Raw genomic sequence first — 21,527 nt, forward strand, 5'->3', positions numbered from 1 at the left:
GACGCAAGCTGGGAGCACTAGGTGAAATAACTGCTTGAAAGTGTTTTAAGATCAATCGCATTCTATAGTGCCTACTTGCAACTTTCTTGAAATGAAAACGTTTTGCATGGCTTTCTTAAGAATACATTAAAGATTATATGTTTTCAATAGTATTTATTCCGAAATATATGGAACTCTCTATTGATGATTTCACCAGCCTGTGTATAGCGACAGAAACAAAAGCCTCTGGCGAAAAACATGTTCAAATATAAAGAAAGAGTTCTTCTTTTTGTCTATATGTTACCCTTCATCCACTCTAGTTCAATAATCCGAATCCATCTGGCAACGATTTGATATACATTTATACTACACTACCCGTGTTTGAATGTCAGATGTCCATTCTTTCTTAATAATTATATTACTCTCACAAAATGTACATAACGCCCAAACTTAAAAACATTCCGAATCTAAAAAAAACCCAAATAATGTGATATATATACATGTCCTAATTGTTGACCTCAGAGGTCAACCATTATTCACTTGTCATCAAAAAATGAAATATCCTTAAGGAGCAAATCAAATGACTCCATTCATGTCACAATAAACGTTTGATGTTCGCTTTGTATAAAGCCGTGTACTTATTCCAAAGGCTCCACAGTACCCTCTCCTCCTTGACGAACACTCAAGTCTTTGGTAATAGCATCATTAATTTTGAAGTATGGTTGATAAGGTGTTTCGGAATGTCATTTTGTCACTTCTGATGTACTGGTTAATCCTGAGTACTGGAATCATCGGGTTGTTATTTCTAATTGGCTCAGTGACAGAAGGTACGTCAGTCATTGAATTTCACCTGTTAAAGTTTGTAGATAACCTTAGAGTAATTGTATTTTGGTGTACATTGCAGTTTTGGCAAATTATACGAATTTGATAGTATTTAAAGTGTACAGATACACTAGTCTGTTTGGTAAATCAGAGTTGTTCTACACGATCGCCAAGCAGGTGAACATCACAAGTACATACAAGACGTTAACACATTAAACGTAGCACACAACATTAGTAGTTGTACATATATTTTTTTCCTTGTATTAACAGTTATCTTGTTCAAAAGAGGAACAACGCCTTGATTACAAAAGGAAGATCATGTATGTATGTATGTATGTATGTATGTATGTATGTATGTATGTATGTGTGTATGTGTGTGTGTATGTATGTATGTATGTATTCGATGTTATACCATGCACCAAGATGAACAAAAATATGGAATATATACTCTGTTCATTCTATGTCATAACAACGCATGTCTACGTCATTATTGGTTCTGATATGTTGGAAATATGACTCGAAACGTTCAAAATTGCCATTACTTTCCTCGATTTTTCTTTCATTACTGCCGATGGTATAATTATATTATTCCCAATATTTTTCTTCATTCAGCCGGAAAATAACGAGCTCGTGACCTAAGTTCACTACTCGCCTATCGACTCGTAGTGACAAGGGCCCCTTAGGTCACTAGTACTTTCTTTAGCTAAACAAAGAAAAATATCGGTGACTAACATTTAAATGTCGATCTAGCAGTTTTTAATATTGCCTTCAATTGTTAATATAGATGAGTGCTGCTGCCGTACAGACTTCAACTCAAAGTCACCACAAGCCAAGTTTGAATTCGGAAGAGAAAGAGGATATATAGAAACAACATCAACCAAAACTGTACAAGAAAAGAGAACAGCTATATATGACACACAAAATACACCGACTGAACGGTTACATATGGAAGTACAAATGTCCACCATTGATAGCAATGAACGGTTACACACAGAAGAACAATTGTCCACCGTTGATACCACCAGTCTACCAGAATCAACGGCAGCATCTGTTATTAGCGATACATCCAGTGCAAATAATAAGATATCTAGAGATAAGTCCGAGAATCTACCAACTTTGGAAGTCCAAATTTCTGGTATGACACTAAGAATATAAATTAAGAATTTACTACAAAATCTGCATACATTTAACCTGGAGAATCGTCTAATGTAGTTTTCCCTGAAAATATGATTGACGACTCTGCTACTATTGTGATGACATTATCATCACCACGTTTATTTGATTATCAGAGGGGACCCTGCATGCACACCCCTATAACAGTCACATACCTAGTAGGACAGGGTTGTTTATATACACACTTGTACCAGCTCATTGAAGCGATAGAGGCTATATCGACTATTTAAAAAATATATCTGTTACAGCTCTGGCCAGCACTAGATGTTAATAACTGATATATGCCAACACCCATGTAGCAGGGATATGTGATAAATTGCAATGCAGGATACGTTTTCACAACATCCATGTACAGCAGCTTTTTCCCCTACAGCCATGCACCAGCTATCTGTGCATACCTGTAACACAGGTATTTCTCATAGTCATGCACAGGCTATATCAGCATTGATGTAACAGATGTATTTCCAATAGCCATGTACCGACTAAGTGAGCATAGCTGTAACATAGGTATTTCCCATAGTTAAGTACCAGCTATGTTAGCATTGCTGTAACATAGGTATTACCCATAATGATGTACCAGCTATGTCAGCATAGCTGTAACATAGGCATTTCCCATAGCCATGTACTAGCTATGTCAGCATAGCTGTAACATAGGCATTTCCCATAGTTAAGTACCAGCTATGTTAGCATTGCTGTAACATAGGTATTACCCATAATGATGTACCAGCTATGTTAGCATTGCTGTAACATAGGTATTTCCCATAGCCATGTACTAGCTATGTCAGCATAGCTGTAACATAGGTATTTCCCATAGCCATGTACTAGCTATGTTAGCATTGCTGTAACATAGGTATTACCCATAATGATGTACCAGCTATGTGAGTATAGCTGTAACATAGGCATTTCCCATAGCCATGTACTAGCTATGTCAGCATAGCTGTAACATAGGTATTTCCCATAGCCATGTACTAGCTATGTCAGCATAGCTGTAACATAGTATTTCCCATAGCTATGTACTAGCTATGTCAGCATAGCTGTAACATAGGCATTTCCCATAGCCATGTACTAGCTATGTCAGCATAGCTGTAACATAGGCATTTCCCATAGCCATGTACCAGCTATGTCAGCATAGCTAGCACTGTAACATAGGTATTTCCCATAGCCATGCACTAGCTATGTCAGCATAGCTGTAACATAGGTATTTCCCATAGCCATGTACTAGCTATGTCAGCATAGCTGTAATAGAGGTATTTCCCATAGCCATGTACTAGCTACATTTGTATGTCAGCATTGAGTGTCACGATTCTTGAGATAGATCAAATGAACGTTATCTTATTCTTATATATAAGAACTTACTAAATAAGACTGTACCACCGTAAACAATTATTTTCAATTCATTAACTGTCAATACATTACTTTGTTTATAAACAGATATGCCTATCCCTGTTGCGTTTTGGCCACTTGATAAAATGGCCGGAACTCAAGATATATCAGGAAATGGAAACCATGGAGTGGCAGCAGGTGCTAGACTGATAGCACATGCTCCTGGTACCTTAACTGGTGCATACCACTTTGATGGAAATGCTTTCTCCTTCATTAGATTTCCCAATAATGGTGCCTACGATACAAGGTATTCCACTACTCTCCTGGCATACATTTACCCGACTGGAAGTGCAGGTCCAATTTTCCATTTAAACCAAGATATATATGGCATCCAATTGAGGCAAACTGAACCACAAGAAGTTTCTGCCCGGTTTGTTCTCCGTGACATGGGTTTCACACCATTGTTATTGGCAAAGTTACTAATACAAAATCAGTGGAATTTTGTAGGTGCTTCATACAATTATATTACAGGATATGCCAAACTATGGGTGAATTGCAAGTCAGTTGCAGTGTTTGGTATTGGAATGTATTCGAGAACACATTCTGGGGTGATGGAGGCATGGATGGGAGCTATTGATGGAGATCACCGATTCTTTAAGGGAATGATAACATGTATGCAAGTTTACAATGTGGCATTAACAGCTGAACAAGTAAAGATAGCTGAAGAATTGTGTCAAATATACTAGCTAAGAAACATGGGACTATGTCATCTGGTCTAATATAGTAACTGTTGTATATTTGTTGTCAACTACCAACTTAATTTTGTTGATATAGCCGTGAGGACAATCAATGTAATAGACAGAAACATATTGTAACCAATCGTATAGCCTCAGTACATTTATATTTCAACTTAAAGAATTAATCCATTTCTGAATTTAATGCTTTACACACCCATTCATTATTGGTTCTTAGTACACACAAGTATTCACGAAATTCCTGAATCACAAATGACAACTGGATGATCTCAACACTCCCCCCCCCCTCCCCTTCAAAAAATCTCAACTCAAAGGTTTCCAAAAGTTCTGACTGGCTTTTGCCATGTTAAGAGAGCATCAAGACAGCAAATGGAAGGACAATAGTAATTAATGCAAAGGAAATCAAGGGGTGTGAAAAGCTCAGTACAAAAGTGTGCATATGTATATATATATATAACAAAGCAGATAGGTCTCCATATGTAGTACCGCATTTCAGGACACTGGGACATTCTCTACAAGACAACGCTCTTACAGCTACAATACTATACCTTATACGAGGTTTGGATATGGAAATTACTAAGCAACTAGAAAGTCTATGGAGTAATAGAACTGGAACCTTACATCCCCATGGACATAATGACTATGAACCATCTTGCGTAATGACTATGAACCATCTGGTATAATGACTATGAACCATCTGGTATAATGACTATGAACCATCTGGCATAATGACTATGAACCATCTTGCGTAATGACTATGAACCATCTGGTATAATGACTATGAACCATCTTGCGTAATGACTATGAACCATCTGGTATAATGACTATGAACCATCTGGCATACAAAACTGACTATGTTCTATCTATTTATATATTACCATTTAATTTACTCTACATTTCTTTTTGATCACATGACTATATTCCTTTTGTTCGGACATGCATAGTTCATTTGCTAGTAATCGTGTGTTTGTCGTAGCTTGAAGAAGGTTTGCTAGACGCACTGAAACATCGCTTGTTAGTATTTTACTTTGGGATTGGAAGTAAGGACAACTTCGAATACTACTACCTGTTCAACAACTCAAGTTACATATATATATGCAAGTGTCTCACTGGAGAGAACAGTGCTCAATGCAATATTAGTAGCAGAGCATAACACACTTAATCTAAGAAATTGTGACGTTCGAAGCCATGACTTCAGACAGCGACATCAGTTTCTGAAGGTGCACAACTTTTGTTTGTCAAATTGAATTCATTACATGTGGTTGGTGAGGTAGAATGTATTCTTGTGGCTGCATTTCGAAACCAACTCAGATATTTTGTTGAGTAACTTGCTTTTATCAGCATTGATTACATAGTTTTTCAGTTAAACAAAAGTAGTTGCCTTGGTGATGGTGGCCCACTTTATGCTCTATGGTTGATTCTTTTCTTACAGACCCCAAATGCATTTGGGATAACTTTGTGTGTAACTTTTGTGAGTGAATGTGTACTTTTGAATTGTGGCTATTTTTGAGTGCAGTTTTGTATTGTATTGCATTATTGCAATTTGTATTGTATTGCATTATATATATATATATATATATATATATATATATATATATATATATATATATATATATATATATATATATATATATATATATATATATATATATATATATATATATATATATATATATATATATATATATATAATGGGAGACAATGAATTCTTTTAGAATGATAATATTTTTTCCTGTGAAGATTTGTATGGCAAATCCTGATTTCTTTTTTTAAGAATATGTTGGCGTTTTCATGAATAATGTTTTAGATAATGTTTTAGAGGTGCATTTCATAATTTCAAATTAACATTGATATTTATTACATATATATGTATATTTCATCTTGAGAAGGTATGGTATGGTATTAAATTCTGGTGGAATTAATTATCTAGTAATTTTCACTTGAGCATTATTGTAGAATTCATACACAGCTATCAACTGTAATTTCCTCTGCTACAGCAGCCTTTTTATACAACATCCTCAAACATTGGCCCAGAAACCAGTTTCATTTATTTTCCATTTATTACACAACCTGTTTCATACTACCAGTAGCTTCCGGGTTAGTCCTGCTTGCATATTGGGTGAGTCGTCCCTGGTGTTGAGCAAAACGTGTGCACTTGGTATATCCCATTCTCACTCCATCTTGCTGCAATCACATTCAAAAATACTCATATTCTGCAAAACCTGTCATACCGTTTATATTGATCCAGTTGAGCTGCAGTTCCCACGGCAGACAGCCCCCCCCCCCCCTCCATTAACCAGCCCTTGGTCTTAGATCATGTGACCTTCATATGGCTAGTCTAGTTCCTATACAGTATCGTTACCATTTACACCTCCACTCATATAGTCTAGTTCCTATACAGTATCGTTACCATTTACACCTCCACTCAGTCTAGTTCCTATACAGTATCGTTACCATTTACACCTCCACTCACAGTCTAGTTCCTATACAGTATCGTTACAATTTACACCTCCACTCACATAGTCTAGTTCCTATACAGTATTGTTACCATTTACACCTCCACTCACATAGTCTAGTTCCTATACAGTATCATTACCATTTACACCTCCACTCACAGTCTAGTTCCTATACAGTATCGTTACCATTTACACCTCCACTCACAGTCTAGTTCCTATACAGTATCGTTATGATTTACACCTCCACTCACAAAGTCTAGTTCCTATACAATATCGTTACCATTTACACCTCCACTCACATAGTCTAGTTCCTATACAGTATCGTTACCATTTACACCTCCACTCACATAGTCTAGTTCCTATACAGTATTGTTACCATTTACACCTCCACTCACATAGTCTAGTTCCTATACAGTATCATTACCATTTACACCTCCACTCACAGTCTAGTTCCTATACAGTATCGTTACCATTTACACCTCCACTCACAGTCTAGTTCCTATACAGTATCGTTATGATTTACACCTCCACTCACAAAGTCTAGTTCCTATACAATATCGTTACCATTTACACCTCCACTCACATAGTCTAGTTCCTATACAGTATCGTTACCATTTACACCTCCACTCACACAGTCTAGTTCCTATACAGTATCGTTACCATTTACACCTCCACTCACAGTCTAGTTCCTATACAGTATCGTTACAATTTACACCTCCACTCACATAGTCTAGTTCCTATACAGTATTGTTACCATTTACACCTCCACACACATAGTCTAGTTCCTATACAGTATCGTTACCATTTACACCTCCACTCACAGTCTAGTTCCTATACAGTATCGTTACAATTTACACCTCCACTCACATAGTCTAGTTCCTATACAGTATTGTTACCATTTACACCTCCACTCACATAGTCTAGTTCCTATACAGTATCATTACCATTTACACCTCCACTCACAGTCTAGTTCCTATACAGTATCGTTATGATTTACACCTCCACTCACAAAGTCTAGTTCCTATACAATATCGTTACCATTTACACCTCCACTCACATAGTCTAGTTCCTATACAGTATCGTTACCATTTACACCTCCACTCACACAGTCTAGTTCCTATACAGTAGCGTTACAATTTATACCTTCACTCACAGTCTAGTTCCGATACAGTATCGTTACCATTTACACCTCCACTCACATAGTCTAGTTCCTATACAGTATCATTACCATTTACACCTCCACTCACATAGTCTAGTTCCTATACAGTATCGTTACAATTTATACTTTCACTCATGTTAGAAACCACAGTTGGCATCCAGACTATCATATGCCTCCCATCTCTCTACCACCATGGATGTATTTAATACACCCGTGCTGCCACCAACGTCTTTTTCAACTTGAACGGCAGAGCATCTCTGTTGAACAGGACAGCATTGACCGAATCAATTTTAATTGGAGTACCCCCTCCTAGTCCTTTACGCCTCTATTAATTAATTAATTAATTACTCATAAATCATCCAGAATCTATCATATTAGAATCACCCAATAATGCCTCAATATTTGCAAACTGGCATTGGGCTTGCATTACTGCCAACACCAGCTAGCCACAGTCCTTGAATGCGACTACCGTTTCAACCAAACTGAACACACTTTTTGCCAACATTTACCGACTCACACAGAGAGAGGGCATACACACAGGACACCCCAGAATCCGAACACTACGAAGCTAGGAACAATCAGACTGAGACGAGAAGTTATACAGGGACAAGGTTTACCACAGACAAAGTGTGAAATTTATTAAAAAAACCACCTGTATTCCCTAAAGATGTTGGGCTTCCCAGACTCATTGTGCAATCGATCAGATTTGTTCCAGCAAGCCTCAACACTCACTTGAAAAATCACTCCAACTTACCACATGGCAAAAAGTTTCTAGCGACTCCCTGAGCAAACTAATTTGTTCCTGTACTGAATGATAAATGGCACCACTCTGCCACCAAATGTTGTGGAAACTACCCAGCAGCAAATAATGCCAATATCTAGACCCAATAGATAACGGATTCATGCTTAGTCAGAAAATGACTCTACAAGAATTAAAAACAGGTCAAAATGTCTCCTTAGCCTCATTGAATCTTCATTGAATAGGTTTAGTGTTAGATCTAGTTGAATGAGTCAATGTGAGGCAATTTCTATCAAGCTCCTTTGCCTAGCTTCTCATCTAAAGATGCCATCATTTCAAGAGACCATGCACCGTGTCTTGACCTGACCTGTCTGTTGCATAGCAACGAAAAAAACCCTGGCATCCATGGTTTAGGCCAAAAAAGATTTGTTTCTGGTCAGGACATTTTGTCTGAAGTGGTGTGATGATGCGATTTTTTTATTCTCAACAAACTTGTCACTCAATCTACTATATATAACAGTTATTGTTCTTTTCATTTAGTACTTTAGCTGAAGTGTGTATGTGGGGCAGACGACATTTGCTTGTTCATGATTGGCACTGCAGTTTGCTTCACTAAAGTACAGAGGGTTGTTTTTGTGTTTCCCCCAGATTTGCAGACTGCAAGGGCTGGACAAACACGAAAAAAAGAATGACGTGAGGGTATTAAAGTGATGCGCGTGCTGACCAGAAGCAATTCTTTTTTTTGGGCCTATATGTGATGTAAACATCAACATTATTGCCATTCTAGTGATATGAATATCTAAATTATGCAAATATATATGGAAATCTTTTTTGTGTGCAACAAAGTATCTATTGTGTAGCTATGACAACATTTCATTATCAACAAGAGATGCATCCATGGTTTCTGGAATGTTGCCATCAGGGGCTCTATAACTGGGTTGTGGTGAGCTTTGTTGGCCCTCGGTCATACCAGAAGTTTGAAGTTGGTAAGTGTTTTTTTCTGGTTTTTCTGGAGGTACATCCTCTTTGGCATTTGGATCACCTGGAAAAGCTGTGTTTGGTTGTTGCTGTGGATACATCTGAGGACCTGCAATTGGTTGTATCTGGTCATGTGATTGATATATCATAATCTGTTGGGGTGGCTGATTAGTTTGTATCATCTGCTGAGGTGGGTTTGTTGGATAACCTGTGTCACAACACAACAAGAATTGAATAATAAGAAATATCAGATATGAATTATGGTGAAAAATTTCATAAATCATGTGGTTGTATGCACACCAAGTCTTCTACTTTGAATTTTAAAGACACAGTCCCCCACACTAAAGGTGTTTAGTTCCAATACGACCGTGTTATGATTTACACTACATAATCTTTACACATTACGTCCGGCCGCATGTCAGTAGTAATCCATCACAAATTGACAAGTAGTTGTAGTTGGTTTACTTCCTTCAGACAATTGCTCATTAATATTCAATAAGTACAACTGTACACGTGGAGACGCGATAACGTCATCACGTTTATGTGAACACTGTCGGGGGTAGCTCAGATATCTGTGCTAGATTAAGGACTTTGACTAGATGTAATGTGTGAACATAATGTAGTGTAAATCATAACACGGTCGTATTGGAACTAGACTAACACTAAATGTGCAATAAATTGTTGTTAAGATATGATCCTACAATTTTCAAATTGAAAGCATCGCCAGTGGGTTTCATTATATGATGTTGTGTAAGCTAGTACTTAACACAACGCTATATAACATAGTTAAGTGGTATTGCTTTGGTTGGCTTGTAATCCACAAGTTGTCACTTTGAACCTCAACACTGCCATTTGTTTTTGAATGGTTGAAATAGTTAGACAACATTTGAACCATGGGCGCCATTACTAACCCAGCTGTATAAATGGGAACCTGGTAGGACAATGATTGATATACAAACAATTGAATCATGCATGATACTACACAGATAGTAAGCTCCAATTTAATGTAGAATTATTTGCATTCAAAATAATTTTACAGAGAAATAAATGACTTAGAATTAATTTCAGAATAATCTTTTACAATCCGGGCAGGACTTAAAATGTTGATTCCTATCTGTATGTGCACACTGCCACACAACACACGTGTATGTGAGAATACAAATCTTGTGATCTGACAGTGGGTATTTGGAGTGCATATACTAAATACAGTATCTGAGTATATAGCAAAACATTACAAATATGAGCTAATGTTGTCAGATAATACATGAATTAAGATACCCTAAATAAGATACCAAGAATATTTGAGAAGTAGTGGCTCAATCAGAAATTTGAGAAATTATTACATTTGTCTAGGATACACCTTGCAGTAATAGCTGATCATATTTTGTTTGTTTTATCTACATTTTTATTTTCAAATGTTTGTCATGTAAACCATAAACATTACTTTGTCCTTGAACTTGACATGTAGAAAATATCATGTAGTCTAATTGAAACTCTATAGTCACTCTGATTGGGTTGTAAACTAAACACACTTACTCTGTCCTTGAACTTGAGACATCATGCTGTCTAATTGAATCTCTATAGTCACTCTGATTGGGTAGTAAAATAAACACACTTACTCTGTCCTTAAACTTGAGACATCATGCTGTCTAATTGAAACTCTATAGTCACTCTAATTTGGTTGTAAAATAAACACACTTACTCTGTCCTTGAACTTGAGACATCATGCTGTCTAATTGAATCTCTATAGTCACTCTAATTTGGTTGTAAAATAGACACACTTACTTTGTCCTAAAGCTACTCCAGATGGCGGTGGTGGCATATTTGACGACATTTGGGCAGTTCCTGTGGTAACCTGTTGTCGTTCATTTGGGAGATAATACAAAGTAACACCTTGTCTCTTTCTACAGCAAACTGTTCTACAGCAGAGAGCTGACTGAACAATGGCAATGACAGTCTCAGCAAGAGCCAGTAGAAGCACAAATAATAATGACCATGTTGATCCAGTCTAAAAGTGAAAATGAAATATTTTTAAAAGTGTGAATTTATGAGTTTACATGCCTCAAGCATTAGTTATCAAACTTTGGGGAAAAATAGTGGTGATTTGGGCTGTTTTTATACCATATTTTTTTGTTCAACTTGGCTCATGCAAGGTATAATAATGTTATTAGCTAACGAAGCAGTCGTATAGTGTCTCATTGACTAGTATGCATACGCATCCTATATACTATGCGATGTTTTTTTGGTGGTTTTACCCAAGGATGCATTGCGGTGCAATGACTATGCATGCGAATTCTATATGTTATGCGCATTCTCCACGCGGAGGGCACCATCTACAATATCATCATGAGGCGGCCGCCAGTCGGTCACAAATGAATCTACCCTGCGCAAGCATATGGGCTTTGCCTAGTTATGATATTCTCTGTGTGGTGGCTTAAATCATTTGAATTTGAAAATTTAGCTCCTTGTTCCTATAACATTCCAGTGTTTTTATACATATTATACCATGCACGTGCCAAGTTGAACAGAAAATATGGAATATATACTCCGGTCGTTCTACGTCACAACAACGCATTTCTACATCTGGTTTTGCTGTGTTCAAAATATGAGTTAAAACACTCAATATTGCCATTACTTTCTATAATTTCTTCTTTATATTACTGGTGCTGGTATAATTATATTATTCCCAAATATTTTTCTTAATTCAGCCAGAAAATACTCATAAGGGGTGTCATTACTTGTCCAATGACTCATAGTGACAAGGGCCCTCAGGTCACTCATATTTTACTTGGCTGAACGAATAAAAAGGAAATAACATCAAACTATGGCAATAAAGTATATGAATCTGCATCTAAATCTGAATCTGAATCTAAATCTGAATTTGAATATGAATCTAAATCTGAATTTGAATCTAGAGCTGAATATGAATTGAATCTGAATCTAAATTGAATCTAAATCTAAATCTGACTAAATCTGAATCTAAATCTGAATCTAAATCAATCTAAATCAATCTAAATTGAATCTAAATCTAATCCAAATCTGAATCTCAATCTGAATCTGAATCTAAATCTGAATCTGAATCAATATAGAATGACGATGCCACAGAACACAACACAGAAAAGTAAGATCAATATTGCTCTGTTCTGTATATAAATTATGAATAATTAAACTTTTATAAATAAAGAGCACGAGAGACGGACAGAGAGACAGACGCAAACATGCAAATAAATACACAAATGCTTACGTATACACAAAATCTAAATCAATCTAATCTAAATCTAAATCTAAATTTGAATTGAATCTGAATATGAATATGAACATAGACAGAGAAGAAGAAAATCACTGAAGTGAATACATTTACATTTTAGGCTAAATTGAAACAAATAATGGAAGCTAATTACCTCTGCTCCATCTACATTTATGGACCCTAGAATTATCAAATTAGTCATGGCATTTAAGAATATAAACCCACCAAATGTAGCTGATATAATTGATAGCACCATGGACGTAATAATCTGAAATATCAAATGTCAGAATGGTCAATATCTGTACATCATGCAGAGCTTGAAATTAACTTTTTTCTTTGGTAGTCCTAGTGGGCTACCAATTTCAGAAAGTGGTAGCCCAAGGATGGTGACCAATAGTCCTATATTCCTGAACTGAAAACAGAGTTCCTCTATTTGAAATATGTGTGTTATTAAAATACTTTCATGTCCATAAATCTTCCATCTTCATCACATAATCAGTGGTAACCTGAGTGGGCTATCAACTGCAAACTATGTTAGCCCTATGACAAGAATTGGTAGTCTGTGGACACAGGACTACCAAATGCAAATTATGGTAGTTCCACGACAAGAATTGGTAGTCTGTGAACATGGAACTACCAACTGCAAATTATGGTAGTCCCATGACAAGAATTGGTAGTTTGTGGACACAGGACTACCAAATGCAAATTATGGTAGTTCCACGACAAGAATTGGTAGTCTGTGGACATGGAACTACCAACTGCAAATTATGGTAGTCCCATGACAAGAATTGGTAGTCTGTGGACACAGGACTACCAACTGCAAATTATGGTAGTCCCATGACAAGAATTGGTTGTCTGTGGACACAGGACTACTGTTAATTTCAAACCTTGACATGTATGATATAGTTACTTATATATACTTCTAACATTAATAATCTTTATTTATACTGGATAGTTCTTTAAGCATTTAAACACTTGTCTCCCAAGAAGTCCAGTGAGGGCCATCCCTCATGGGTTCAGTGTTAATGCAGGAGGAAACCGGAGTACCCGGGGAAAACCTGCAATGTTCGGTAGAGTCAAACTGAACGACACTCTTCTTACTTACAGCGTGGTAAATTTAATCAAACCCTGAATAGGGTTCGAACCCCGACCGCAGTGGTAAGAGGCAAGTGGTTTAACCACTTGGCCACTTATAACCCAATATGGTTGTAATAAAGTTATACCTAACCTAATTAATGTAGTACTACTGTAAGGTCTAATAAAAAAGTTGCTTGGCTCCAGTTACCCGACCCCTCCTAGTTTTTCACGCCGACCCTAAATATATTTTTACGTATTCAAGAAAAAAAAATAAAGAAATAGTGGATGTGGAAACTGACATCAACTTAAAAATAAAATATAAAACTGTCCTTCCAATCTGCAATGGCTGTACATCTGATGAGAAGAAACCAATAACACAGAGACCATATGGAAAACAATGAAAATATAACTACCTGAACTAGACACTCACATATTGAAAAAAAAAAAAAAAATAAATAAAATAAAAAATCAATCAATCTACCCTACCTATTCTAAAATTGAGCGTAATTGGAACCACACAACTTTTTTTGTCAGACCTTATCAATATGCGAAGTTCTAAATAACTAAGCTACACTAACTATAACTTGAATATTTTGGGGTTTTTTTAAACTGTTTGTAATGACTTAATTATAATACCATAAATAGTAAAATATTTGTGAATGTTTTTGTGGAAATAGTATTAAATAATATCTATCTATCTATCTAATAAATTTATATAGCGCCAAATATCCAAAGAAAACAATGTTCAGTGGCGCTTAGAGTTAGAAAGGAGATGAAAAAGCTCTCTGAAATATGTGGGTTTTCAAGCGTCTTTTGAAAATGTTAACATTGGGAGAGGTTTTAATGTCCAGGGGTAGAGAGTTCCAAAGTTCAGGAGCTGCTGAAGAGAAATAATAGACATGTTGCCAGTTCCAAGATGAATTGTGTGCCTCTCCATACAACATATATATTGTGTACACGCTGAGGGGTTTATACTTGCTACTCAGGGGATGGTTGTCACATGACGATACCCTGGGTTCATCCGTAAAATTCTTCTCTGTCATTGATAATGTTAAATCTTTGTTCTATAAAATCACTCATAATCAAAAAGGACAATATGTTTTTCCATCATTTCCTGATGAAAATGTATTATTTCAAAAGTTACAAAGATAAAACAAGACTAAATCTAACAACATAAGCAACGTCCTCTCGCGCAATGCATCTTGGAACTGGAAAATCATCTATTGTGAATATTTGTGGAACTGTACCACATAATGTGGTACAGTAAATCCAATCAAATTGTTTTTTTGAGTCTACATCCAAATATCACTGTCCTAATGCAATAATTTCAACCTGTTGTTTTACTATATATATACTTATAGACACATTCAACCTCTCATTAACTCGTACAATATCTAATTACTGGTGTTTTAACAATTTTCAGTAAATATAACTGATCAAAAAATAGGACTAGTTCAGCTAGTGCATATTTCACTGCAGGTATTTCCAAAAGGTGTTGTATAAAGAAAGTAAAGATAAGTATTAAAACTTAATATGGGAATCAGTAGGCTGTAAGGTACACAGTGAATACGGATAAATTCACTACCTGTACTCTTTACCTACACATTTTTCAACATATATGTTAAAATTTAAAGTTTTAAAAAATAAATTATCACAACTACTTACATAACAATTGGTTTTCTTCTTAGATGATGCAATTCCAAAGGATCCAGTCACTATGAACTAAGAAGATGATACAAAATATTATTTTTATTGGCATGATTATTAGTACACAAATTTACTATCCCTTAAAAATGCCATGCTATTCCATGATGGTATAGATGGCACTATGGTCATATCGTATGCAAGTTTGTTCACTATATATACAGCCTACATGGTACTAACCGTAAGAATGCTATGCTAATTTAGACATTATCATGGCAGAGATAGCACTGGGCCATTCAAGACTTTTCACTATATATACAGGGTACCAACCGTTAGAATATCATGCTATTAAACTTAGACACCATCATGGCAGAGAGCAATGCACTGCAGCATTTTGAAATGGGTAGTACGCTGACATCTCACTCACATTCAAAGTGTGATCTCTATTTGAGTTTGCCCAGCAGGAATTGTAGTCTTTGTTTCGTGCGGTTAAACAACGGAATGAAAAAAGCTCAGTGCTATTATTCACGTAAAACTACTGAAGTAATGTTGGTGGGGGCAAGCCGGACACAAATGAATCTACCATGCGCAAGCTTAACTCTGTTAGAGCTATTATGTCATGTCTTTCACTATTGTAACTTTAGTGTCTATAAGTGTACGTTTTATTCGTTCATGCAGCGGCTGCAAAGCGGCCACGTAACGGCTCAAAGACTAGTACGCATGTGCATCCTATATACATCCTATATGTACTATGCGATGTTTTTTTGGTGGTTTTACCCAAGGATGTATTGCGGCACAATGACTACGCATTCTCTACGCATTCTATATACTATGTGCCTTCTCCATGCAGAGGGCGCTATCTACGATATCATCATGAGGCAGCCAGTCAGTCACAAATGAATCTACCCTATGGGCTTTGCCTAGTTATGATAATATTCTTTCATTAGTGAAAATATAGCACCGCAACATAATACAAAATTAATGCTGAGTTCTTACCATTACTCCAGACACAAATCCAGATCCTGCCAGCAAGCCATTAAATATTAGTGCAACAACTGTAGCAGCAATATCAAGAAGTAAGAGCACAATACCAATAATGATTTGACAAATACCGAGGACAAGTGCCTTTCTGTGGGCAAATCCTGGTCTAACTGTAGGTGATCCATACATTTGGGTGACAACTTGTGCTGGTTGCTGTTGTACAGCTGGCTGCATCATGAGTTGTTGTTGTTGTTGTTGTTGTTGTTGCATGATGTTACTCTGTAAAGCAAATAAACATGAAGATCGACAGCCATTGGAAAGGCTATATACAATAAAATGAAAACTGGTTTTTGCTCTTTAGGCCTAAAAAAAAAAATTGTATGGTTCCGATTACGCTCAATTTTACAATAGGTGGGGTTGGTAGATTTTTTTTTTCATGTGTGAGTGTCTATAGTTCAGGTAGTTATTGTTTTCATTGTTTTCCACATGGTTGAGTCTAGTTCCTATACAGTATCATTACCATGATTTACATCTCACATAGTCTAGTTCCTATACAGTATTGTTACCATTTACACCTCCACTCATAGTCTAGTTCCTATACAGTATCGTTACCCTTTACACCTCCACTCACATAGTCTAGTTCCTATACAGTATCATTACCATTTACACCTCCACTCATAGTCTAGTTCCTATACAGTATCGTTACCCTTTACACCTCCACTCACATAGTCTAGTTCTTATACAGTATTGTTACCATTTACACCTCCACTCATAGTCTAGTTCCTATACAGTATGATTACCATTTACACCTCCACTCACATAGTCTAGTTCTTATACAGCATCGTTACCATTTACACCTCCACTCACATAGTCTAGTTCCTATACAGTATCATTACCATTTACCCCTCCACTCAAGTCTAGTTCCTATACAGTATCATTACCATTTACACCTCCACTCACATAGTCTAGTTCCTATACAGTATCGTTACCCTTTACACCTCCACTCACATAGTCTAGTTCTTATACAGTATTGTTACCATTTACACCTCCACTCACATAGTCTAGTTCCTATACAGTATCGTTACTATTTACATCTCCACTCACAGTCTAGTTTCTATACAGTATCGTTACCATGTACACCTCCATTCACAGTGGTTTAGTTAGAAACCATGTTGGCATCCAGAGTTATCTGGTCTCTGTGTTATGGGTTTCTACTCATCAGATGTACAACCATTACAAATCAGTAGAACAGTTTAATATTGTCTTTGTAAGTTGATGTCAGTTTCCTCACCCACTATTTCTCATGAGACTTTGCAATATTTGAAAAAAAAAAATTTCCCTCGAATACATAAAAAATAGTTTAGGGTCAGCAGTGAAAAACTAGGTGGGGTTGGGTAACCGGAATCAAACAATTTTTCTTTAGGCCTTAGCAGTCTTTCTAGAAAACATGCGTCAATGCATAACCCCCAAAATTATACCCGAGTGACAGCTAGTGTGGCTGTGGCCCTAACTGTTATTATTAATTGAAGCTGGAAGTCCCCTCTGTACTATTAAAATTTTATGATAGCATTTTGAAATCATAAATAAGAATTTGTCAAAATAAAAAAATACAACTGAGTTCTAACTATGATTCCATTGCCATATACTAGTTTAGGAATATTAATCATGTCTCGATCTGTTTTAGTTTAGTGTTTCATATTTATTTTATATTTTTGTTCATTGTTTATGTATGTTGACTTTAGAATGATGCATATGTGTTATTCCATGTCAACTAAAACATACTATATTTGGGAATGGACAGAATGTACAGGGGGGGGGGGGCGGCTGAGGAGTAAATGAGGTGAGGAGGGGATCAAGAAAAGAATTGGGTTGCAAAGGAGGGCCTTTAAAGTTCTGATGGTCTAAATGGAGGCCATGAAATATTTGGAACCAAATGAAACCTTTCAAAATTTCTTTTGGCTTTGCCAGACTATATTGAAGTATGAGGCAGGGAACTGCCACGAGAATGTGGTTTGTGTATGTCTTAATCTCTCTCGCTCTCTCTGAGCACGACGGGGCGAGGAGGGGGGGGGGAGGCTGCAGAAAAAAATTACACCGAAATATTTTCTCACCACCCCCCACCCCCACCCCCACCTGCCGTAAATTATGGTCGTTCACTACCGTCTTGTGTATGAGTACTTAACTGTTAACTGGTAGCCAAGATCAAAAGGCGCGGTAGACTAATGTGAATATAACGTGACAGTTTGCCTCACGGTTATGTATAAAGTACTGTAACGAGTCGGGGAAGACGCGTGACTAGATGTGTCGAACGTCGTAGCATTCTACATCCAGAGCTAGACTACACCTAGTCACTAACCTTGCACAGTTGGACGTGCTACGCCACAATCATCGTCTACAGCCATGGATGTATAATTAAGGGAGATAATACAGCCACGAGGCATGACACAATGTGTACAAACGTTAAAGTAAACAAAGTTGTTATTGTCCATTGCAAATAGGCCGTTTGATGTATGTGAGCTACATTTGATGGGTGAAGTTCGCCACTTTTCCGCACAGGGGCGTGTAATATTGCATAGATTGTTGTTTTCCAGGTCTACAGACTAAATATAACAACCTTTTGACTATATATTCCTACATGTAAGGGCCTAGGGAAGAGACATCAATATTTCTTTGTAGTATAGAGATTGATACATTTGTAGCAGCAAGATTCGTACGATATTTTCCTAAGAAAACGGCATTCTAAGCAATAAGAAAACAACAATCTATGAAATATTACACGCCCCTGTGCTTTTCCGTACCACTACGGTTAATGAATGCAAAATAATGAACCCTTACCTGTATGTACGTGCCAACTATCACACTGTCATCCATGAACGAGAGGATGTGTGGTGACGTCATAGTGTCATAACCCACATAACATGCATACCTCAGATCCGCTACCACCGTATCACGTGATCACAACATAGGCCGTATAATTCTTTGGGCAAGATTTGTTTTGATCAATTTGCTCCCGAAGTTAAATTTGGAAACAAAATGCTCCCAAAATTCAAAGCTTAGGAGCAAAATACTCCGAAAATGTGAATGCAAAACTTAGGGGTAGACCAATCGATATCCTGGGGGGGGGGGGGCGCTTGGAAGATTGGTGGAGAGTCATTATTTTTTTCCACTCGCTTGCCTGAGAATTTTTTTTTTCTCCTTCGCCTTTGCTGGCAACTTTTTTTCTTTGCTTCTTTGAGATGTCCGGACTTTTTTTACGTCAATGTTGAACACCTACTTTTGTTGCCACAATTTTCTGTTTGGTTTTCGCACTGGGTAATACAGAGAGTAAAAAGATGCTGTTCTATCACACAGATTTTATTTAGAAAACTACATATTTCATACATGTTTGATTTTCAATTGAATAAACATCATTGACAGTTTTTACCTTCCGTAAGGAAGGTTATAATATACTGATGAAGTCTGTGTATGTATGTATGTATGTATGTGTGTGTGTGTGTGTGTGTGTGTGTGTGTGTGTGTGTCACTATTTCCGAAAAAACGGCTGCCTCAATTCAAACGAAATTTCATAGACATGTTCCATAGGGTAATGGCAAGAACTGATTAGGTTTTAGTAATAATCCAATGAATATTAATGACCAATTTGAATAATTAATCGATCAAACGAGTATAAAGTTGGTGTCAGATTCAGATTCAGATTCAGGTAGCGTTATCTTATGAACGTTATATTGAGCGTCAAATGGCCTCAGATCCGAATCTGAATCTGACGCCAGCTTTATACTTGTGCTCTACACTACTGAGAAAGACTCTGTTTTCAGGGGTTTCGTGCCATTCTTATTTTGTGTTTCCCTTGGATCTGCACTCTGCATTGGCTGCACAAACACAAGAAAAAAGAAGACCGAGGCAGTCAGATGGCCTCAGATCCGAATCTGAATCTGACGCCAACTTTATACTCGTGCTCTACACTACTGAGAAAGACTCTGTTTTCAGGGGTTTCGTGTCAACCTTATTTTGTGTTTCCCTTGGATCTGCACTCTGCATTGGCTGGACAAACACAAGAAAAAAGAAGACTGAGGCAGGGTATTTAAGTGATTCGATTCAAACTCACCAGAAAACAATTTTTTTTCTTGGCCTTAAAATAGGTTTACAATGAGCACGGAGTTCACAAACAGGTAAAATATTTATCATCATTTCAATTTCGTCAAATATGGACATATCATTTTCAAATTTCACACACTGATGCGCAGATGAATAAAGAGAAATCGTGTCTTTTTAGATCTTTGATTAGAAGTTTAGAAAGTATTATATTGACCTCGAACCGACTCCTTTTTACCATGTTCTTTTCCAATTGCTCTCGATAACAAACTACCGCTGTTTGTTGCAAGGCTTGTACATAATCATTTATCTAGCTCTGTATCTCACTCTCACATATTTATCAAGTGTAATAATTTTATGTATAGTTATGTTTGAACCCTTACATGGAGTAATATTTAAACAATTTATGAAAGAAACAGAGACAAGAACAAATATATATATGTACCACAGGCTAACAAAACTGACTGGTCCCTGACCTGTGTTTGAAAATGTTTGTCATGATTTGACAAGTGTCCTGGTTGGAGAGGTACGAGCAGGTTGAACAGTATACTCGAACCTGTGCATCATTTCCCTGCCAAGACATTTTTTTTCTAGCAGCAGTGGTCCATCTTTTTTTTCCATCACCCACTCATATCCGGATTTTTTTTCAAGCAACTCCATTTGGCACCTTTTATTTTCCCGAAATCTTCCAACCCCCCCCCCCCCCCAGGGTATCAAATGGTCCACTCCTTAGGAGCAAGGTCAAATAATATATATCAAGCTTTTATTCTTATCAACATTCACTTGTGACACATTGCTGTTGAATACAATAATTATCAATTTTGTTGAATGGCAATGTTTGTTCATAATCATATTAATGTAAATAAAAAGATTGCCTGTCATGAAAATAGTCAATATTATGCAAGTGGGCTTCAAAATTTGTCTGTCAAATGCAGCCAACTTGAAATTTCACCTTCCAAATGCCAGTAACTGTACACAAATACACGATATACGGGTTGTTGGTGGCTGAGAGGTTAAGTATACAATAGTTCCGGTAGAGGACTGCTAATCCTGTACATGTCAAACACCGAGTCAACATTTTGACAGCTAAAGGGTATAAACT

General features: G+C 36.8%; 1 protein-coding gene across 2 annotated transcripts; it reads right to left on the reverse strand.

Annotated features, from left to right (window-relative positions):
* Positions 1–7,952: 7,952 nt before the first annotated feature.
* LOC144452913 (uncharacterized) lies at positions 7,953–19,219 on the reverse strand. 2 transcript variants are annotated; one of them, XM_078144123.1, is made up of 6 exons: positions 19,169–19,219; positions 16,349–16,612; positions 15,374–15,430; positions 12,786–12,899; positions 11,170–11,392; positions 7,953–9,592 (listed from the first exon to the last, which is right to left on the reverse strand). In XM_078144123.1, the coding sequence occupies exons 1-6, from the start codon at positions 19,202–19,204 to the stop codon at positions 9,267–9,269; spliced, it is 1,020 nt and encodes a 339-aa protein (XP_078000249.1). In that variant the 5' UTR covers positions 19,205–19,219; the 3' UTR covers positions 7,953–9,266. The 2 variants fall into 2 exon arrangements, with proteins under 2 accessions (XP_078000249.1, XP_078000250.1); XM_078144124.1 differs by lacking the exon at positions 19,169–19,219 and adding an exon at positions 18,690–19,116.
* Positions 19,220–21,527: the final 2,308 nt, after the last annotated feature.

The sequence above is a fragment of the Glandiceps talaboti genome, chromosome 23 (assembly GCF_964340395.1).
Source record: "Glandiceps talaboti chromosome 23, keGlaTala1.1, whole genome shotgun sequence".
Lineage (NCBI taxonomy): Eukaryota > Metazoa > Hemichordata > Enteropneusta > Spengelidae > Glandiceps > Glandiceps talaboti.

Bases quoted from the DNA above. Each gene is read 5' to 3' on its own strand.
- LOC144452913 (XM_078144123.1), bottom strand. From the start codon at position 19,204: ATGGATGACAGTGTGATAGTTGGCACGTACATACAG. The intron at 16,613-19,168 runs GTAAGGGTTCAT...TTTGCTTTACAG, and splicing joins TAGTTGGCACGTACATACAG to AGTAACATCATGCAACAACA. The intron at 9,593-11,169 runs GTAAGTGTGTCT...GTTGTGACACAG, and splicing joins TGGAGTAGCTTTAGGACAAA to GTTATCCAACAAACCCACCT.